Below are 7,386 nucleotides of genomic sequence, written 5' to 3'. Positions count from 1 at the left end.
TCGATCGCATCTCAAATCCATACCACTGATCACCGCCACCCCAATGGGTCTGGGGCCTAGTCTCATATATATACCATGTTCCTTTAGTTTCAAACCGCATACTCATTTCATATGCAAGCATGGAAAACAGTGCAAGAATGGGTCAGTTCGGAACCCTAACAACAGCTCACGAAAAACAGACCAAGGAAAGGAGACCACGAGTCCGAGGGCACTTACATGAGCTAGGAACGGCCAAACGGGAGGCGGACTGTCAACACGGTGGAATCCTAACGGGGAGAGTGCGGCTGCGGCAGCTGGTTCTGAAAGGGAAAGCACAGACCTTCCATTAGGGCAACGTAGCAGGGCTTATAAACACTAGGCCAACCCTTAGGCCCACTTAGGGGCAGCCCACTAACTTTAGGTCAGAAAAGAAATGGGACCTTACACATAACAATTAATATTTTTTATATTCTTAAAACCAATTATTATACGAAAGACTCATAAAAGAAAAAGGAAATACTATACTATAAAATAAATATTTTACTATGCAAGCTAGAGTTATACTTTTCCTTTTAACATAACAACCAAGAAATAAAAGTAACAATAATAAATTTGTATTCAATTTATTTTATTAAAAAAAATATGTTAGAATGTAAGAATATATGAACATAAATAATTAACGGGTAAATGTGTTTTGGGTCCCTTAATTTTAATTGAAAATTGGAATTGATCCCTCTTTGAAACTTTGGCCCAATTTAGTCCCCTAACTTTAGACATGCATAAATTTAAATCTTATAACCAAATTTTGTTAAGTTTATTTGACATTTCAAACACTTTTCAAACGTGTTTCTCAACCAATATTGAAGCAAAAATATGTTAAACAGTGTAAACAACTCAAATGTTATTATGAAATGCATCTAATACATTAAGTAAACTTAATAAAATTCATGCATTTCTAAAGTTGAAAGACTAAATTGAACCAAAGTTTTAAGGAGAGACTAATTTCAATTTTCACTAAAAATTAAGGGACTAAACACACATTTAACCGAATAATTAATAACTCAATAGACATGGAGAAAGAAAAAAATCATTATATATAATTTTCTTTTATTATCTATTAATATAAAATAAGATATTTTATAAATAAAAATGTTAAAAATGTATTCAACTTAATTATCATAAATTCTTATAGAAAATACACATAATTTTTTAAAAGTTTTCGGAATTCGACATTTATGAGACCTGTAACATCCCATTTTAAAAAGATAATTCCAATTTAATAAAATGCCATATATATAAATATCCAAAGAGTACGAAAATTGGTATATGAAGGTACACAGTACCCCAAACCTATTCATAACAAAGAAATGAGGCACCACATTACCTATCATCAATACAATAGTTCAAAAATAGCACAAGTTTTTGTCCAGAACAAGAGAAATTCTAACTAAATAAACTCTTTCAGCCGCGGGCCCCATAGTGAGCTCAATACCCGTTCATAACCATCAAGCTGCAGAATCTCTACTATCATTACCACTTCCAGGGGTTCTCACATCTGCTCACATCAATAAAATTGATGATCATCGCAATGGAGAAAGCCACACACAACATAAAAGCAAGCGAAAGGGTAAACTAGTGTAACAGATCCTAATATTATAACACTCAACAGGTAAGTTCAAAACCAAACATAATTAATAGATATCCACACATGATATACCCAAACCACTTAAGGCTTTTAGACTTGGCTATCCAAATACATACGATGAGGCACCACCACCAAACCGTGGAATTACGTCCTAACAGTGAGGCATCACCACGAGGCCTTCGCAAAATTACATCCTTACATGATGCACCACCACGAGACCTCTGTGGATTTACGTCTTGGCCTTGAGGCACCACCACGATACCCCCCGTGGAATTACGTCCTTATGTTGAGGCACCACCATGAACCCTCACCTCGAGGTTTGTGGGATTAAGTCCAATGAATGAGGCACCACCGGGGACTCCCAATAGGAAGGCCCATGGGATTACGTCCATTAGGTGAGGCACCACCATGAACTCTCACTACAAGAGTCATGGAATTACGTCATTCTCAAACTTTGTATGTGTCACCAACCAATCAGAGAGTTCCCGAAAATACTAATATCATGTTGACTTGCATATGTATATAAACAGCCAATCATACAACTCACAGTTCCCAATTCATACACAATAAAACAACATCTTATTTCCATCTCAACCTCATACCGTAACCATGGCATCATCCCTCAACCCTTCTAGTAAAGCATTTAGATCAGATAAGCAAGCAACACATCAGTGAATCACTCAACAATAGTACCAAAATCTGCCCCCAATCTTGCTCAGGCTAAAAGGTCTCGCTCAGGCGAGGGAAATCCTCTCGCTCAGGCGAGCCCGTTCTCGCCTAGGCGAGGGCTCGAGGAATGGGATAACAGCTTTTGCGATCTCTCGCTTAGGCGAGTCCCTTCTCGCCTAAGCGAGATCACCCTCGCTAAAAAATGCAAACTCGTCGCCTGAGAGCGACAGTTCAAACAGAAGATCCTGGGCGACCCTCTATTAGTCTCGCCTAGGCGAGACATGCTCAGTTAGGCGAGAAAGATAGTACTCACCACACTGTTCTCATGTGCAACAGATAAGCATTCAGGCCAAAATTACATTCAAACGGTTTCCAATCAATTAAATCATCAATCAAGTTAGGCCATCATGAAATGAAAACAAAACAAGCAACAAATCAAACAATACAAGCGAACCCTAGCTTCCCTTACCTGGAAAGGGGTTATACGAGACTTCGACACTGAACCACGAAGCACAACAGCTCTAGAACCAGACCTGCAAAAATGAGCCGAACCAAGGTCAAGCTGAATGCGAATCTGAGCATACTTCGAAACCCTAGCAGAAGTTTTGTGGAGAGAAAATGGGTCAATTAGGGCACTGATTTTTTAGAATGACTTGCAATTGAGGGACCTTGGCTGCTTTAGGGGCCTTGATACCCTATAGGCCAACCCTTTAGGTCCAACAGTGAGGCAGCCCTTAACATTAGGTCACTCAATAAAAGTGGGCCTTACAAGACCCATGATCCTCCGCCACTCTCGGTCATGTGAATAAAGGTAATTAAGTAAAGGCTAAAACTTGTTATCTATGAGATTCAACAATCTACTTTATTCCACTCGATGACAATTGCAACTTTAAAATTATATAGTATAATGTATATGAAACTTATGTATTTTAAATGGAGACACCAGTTAAACGAAGATACTATGATGCCATGTATCAATCAAGTAATTTAAATGCATTTTATTTTAAAAGTATAAAAAATGAAAAATAAAAAATAAAAAATATGTTATGAGATAAGACATTTACTATCTTTACATTTATCGTATTTGTTGAACTTTACTCTAATTTACACTGACTTAAGTGTTAGAATGTCTTTGACAAGTAACTGATCGAAGAGAAAACTTAAGAAAAGAGAATATATGATCGAACGACCACAAGAAATGTAGCTTGCATACCCTTAACCTTGTTGTATACAAAAACAATTAGATTTAATATATAGAAAAAAGCCAAAGTTTTTCTTATAACAGATCAAAAAGAAAAATTGACTAATTTGAATAAATTTTAAAAATTATTTATTTCTAAAATAAATGAATTAAAAGTTAAGAAAACTTAAAAATGTTTTACTAAAATAATAATAAAATCAATATTGAAATCATAAAGGACAATCCCAATATCTTAGGGCCGAGAAAAAAATTGTATTCAACCAAACCTAAAAAAATTGAAAGTAAATTTGAGCATACGGTCAGATTTTGATTGTATAAACGGATAATGTTGAATAAATAAAATTGAATAAATAGATAATTGTAATCAGATTCAAATAGCGGTCGGAACTTTATAGATATCCGAGTCAATCCAAATTTATATTTTAATATATAGAAAATTTGTAACTATGTTTTAAATTTCAAATTTTATTTTTAATATGATATTATTTTGTCAAAATTTAGATGTAAATTGTATAAAATCATAATTCATTATAATAATTATTATGAAAGTTATACATATCATATTTTAGTTAAATGTTTACGGTATTTATGTCATTTATTCAAAACAAAAATAATTTAATTTGTATAAATTCGTAATCCGAAAAATTTGACTGAATTAAAATTTAGATTCAGATTATGCTAAATTGATCCGGGTTGATCCATATAAGATTCAACCTGATGCTGCTCACTCCTACCATATCCCGACTTTCAGAGTTTCATTAATAATAAAGTAGCAAAAATTAAAAATTCGCGCTGTTTCATTAAAAGCTTCCAAAATTCGCAGTTCAAGGTGAGCGAGTATGACGCCACCCTACCATCATCGCACCGTTTCGTCGCAACGCATTCGTTCTGTCACCAAAGAAAGAAAATTAAAAAAAGTCAAAAATGAATATCGAAAAGAGGGTAGATAAAAAGTCAAGCCAACTTTCTCAGAAATTAAATCTTACGTTCAACTATAAATACGGTTAGAACTTCCCGCTATTATACACATTCCTCACTTAGTACCTCTTCATTGTTAAGCCCTTCAATAAACACATAAGAACAGAGATTTTGGAAGATCATCATCAATGGCAGTCCAAGTTTACATAGTGTATGCATCTTTCTACATTTATACACATGAAGGCAATTTTCTTAATCTTTATCCCATAATTTAAATTTTGCATTATTCTAATGTAACAGCTACTACTCCATGTACGGGCATGTGGAAAGACTAGCAGAAGAAATAAAGAAAGGAGCTGATTCTGTTGATGGCGTTGAGGCCAAACTATGGCAGGCACGTATAGTATTGTTTAATTCAACTGAATAACTTTTGATTTTTTAAATGTTTATCTTTCACAAGCTGGATTCTGTTTAATTTTGTCTTCACTGTAACCATGTTTTCCAATGGTTCATGACCTTATGCTCTGAATCTCTGTTCATCCAATGAAATCATGTAACAAGTTTTTCTGCAGTCTGTGTTATTGTGCAATGAAGACAGATTTACCCAAATATGGTGCTGAAATTCGGTGTGTTGACTTGGTTAATTGAACAGGTACCTGAGACATTGGCAGACGAGGTGCTTGGTAAAATGAGAGCACCACCCAAGAGTGATGTACCGATGATTAGCCCCAATGAGCTCTCTGAAGCTGATGGTTTTGTCTTTGGCTTCCCGACAAGATTTGGAATGATGGCTGCTCAGTTCAAAGCATTTCTGGATGCAACTGGAGGTTTGTGGAAAACCCAACAGCTTGCAGGGAAGCCCGCTGGAATCTTCTATAGCACCAGCTCCCAAGGTGGTGGGCAAGAGACTACAGCGTAAGAACCTCTCTCAATATTGAAAATTTAAGTGTGAGTCTAAGTTTTATATTAAGTAAAAATGAAAAACTAGAATATCATATAAGGATAGAGATTTATAAATCTATAACTTAAAGTTTTAGATTAAGAGTGGTGTCAATTTTTTATATGTAGATTGGGTTTATATCTCGTTTAAATTTTTCCGGTGATCCTCTTTCGAAAGATTTAACACTCCAAACACATTTGTTTTCTTTTCTTTAACCATAGTTATTTGGAGTTGATTCATCAAATCAATCTTAATTATACTTCCCAAATGTTATTGGGGAAATTGAATCTCTCTAAACACATGATTTCTTAATTTTCTTTATTAGTGACGAGATCTTGTGGAATATTAAAGATGTTGTGGAATCTTGTATGTCAGGCTTACTGCTATAACTCAGTTGGTTCATCATGGAATGTTATTCGTTCCAATTGGATACACATTTGGTGCTGGAATGTTTGAGATGGAGGAGATCAAAGGAGGAAGCCCCTATGGTTCAGGAACTTATGCTGGTGATGGTTCAAGACAGCCAACTAAGCTTGAACTGGAGCAAGCATTCCACCAGGGCAAGTATATTGCCAGCATCACAAAGAAGCTCAAGGAAGCTGCATAATATTATTGATTTTATCAAGATCTACACTTAAATGGTGTTTGATAATGTTTCATTATATTTTAGTTATACAATGTGTTGAGTTCTGTTTTCAGGTGCTTGCTTGTAATAGTTTGTTATTTTCTTTGAAAACAAAATGATTTGTATTCAGGTGTATTTTCATGTTACATGGTGCTGTGATTATTAAAATTTACTGAATAAATTAATGGAAGATTGTTCTGTGTCTTTCTCGTTTAGCTTCAAAATTATTGATCTCTCCTTGTTACCCTTTTTTTCACGTAAGACAAAACTTAATTTCTCTCAGATATTTTTCATTTATTAGAATTATAAATACTCTCTATAAAAAAAATGAAACTTCGATAACCAGACCACCTCCATATTCCTTACGTACCAAACATAGTTTGACGAATTCTCTGCCAGCTCTCACCCCGGGAGGCTCAGAAATAAACGGTGTGATTAAGCTTTTAGATGAAATTTTGATGATTGAAAACAAATTATGTGAACTAAAGATTTTTCTGTAAGATTTTTCAGAATAATAATCTAAAAATATTTTTAATATAAATACATTGAAATAATTTAAATATTAAAGAAAACAAAATTTATAACATACTTCAATGAAAATAATGTATGGGAGATTGTACTACACACGCACACCGTTAAGTACCATGGAATTTTGGTGGAAATGGCAACACTAAGTGTTTAAATAATTTTTTTTTTCTAATTTTTTTTGGTTCTCTCTTATTTTTCGGACTAAAATTTTTTAAACTAATGTAACGTCCCATTTAATTATTAAACGAGATTAAAGGAAATGTCACGCGATAAAGTATAGCAGCGTAGTCTTGGGGTTCTCAACCTCACCCCTTGAAAACTAGCTAGGCACACCACGATGCCAACAAAAGCAGGATAGCTTTTAACTAAAAGTTTACAATCTAATAACCACGAATACAAAGGCCATAGCCCTAAAGAAACATGAAAGAAAGACGTTCGAGATCTAGCCCAGATGGCTAAGTAGCGGAGTCGTCATTCCCTGGTTGACCACGAGAGCCTCGCCCATCTGCTCCCATCAACCAAGTTGATGATCATCGCAAGAAAGAACAGTCACATACATCACAACCATGCAACAAAACGGGTAAGCTAGAGCCAACAACATATTCAACATGCAATCAAATATATTTTCATCATCTCATCCACATATCAACCAAACATGTTATGACTCTTCATTCAATACACTACGACTCGACTCGACTCATCCGGATACGTATAACTGGGTCGGATTCAACGGATGCTTGCACTTGTGGTGGATACCTTTGCTCGACCCTGAGCTGCTCGATCCTGAGCTATGTGTTACCAGTGTTACGATGAATCAAAATCTCTCCCACCACAAGGTTAGCCCTTAATGAGTTTCAGGCCTCCTGCTACTCCCACCACAA

The 7,386-nt window shown here is 35.2% G+C and overlaps 1 protein-coding gene across 1 annotated transcript; it reads left to right on the top strand.

Annotated features, from left to right (window-relative positions):
• The first annotated feature begins 4,525 nt into the window (after positions 1-4,525).
• On the top strand, positions 4,526-6,181 carry LOC114170012 (probable NAD(P)H dehydrogenase (quinone) FQR1-like 1). The gene is made up of 4 exons (XM_028055475.1): positions 4,526-4,623; positions 4,713-4,806; positions 5,065-5,327; positions 5,728-6,181. The coding sequence occupies exons 1-4, from the start codon at positions 4,601-4,603 to the stop codon at positions 5,957-5,959; spliced, it is 612 nt and encodes a 203-aa protein (XP_027911276.1). The 5' UTR covers positions 4,526-4,600; the 3' UTR covers positions 5,960-6,181.
• Positions 6,182-7,386: the final 1,205 nt, after the last annotated feature.

This window comes from Vigna unguiculata, chromosome 11 (assembly GCF_004118075.2).
Source record: "Vigna unguiculata cultivar IT97K-499-35 chromosome 11, ASM411807v1, whole genome shotgun sequence".
NCBI lineage: Eukaryota > Viridiplantae > Streptophyta > Magnoliopsida > Fabales > Fabaceae > Vigna > Vigna unguiculata.
The sequence above is the reverse complement of the archived record's forward strand: the minus strand, read 5'-3'. Positions and strand labels throughout refer to the sequence as shown.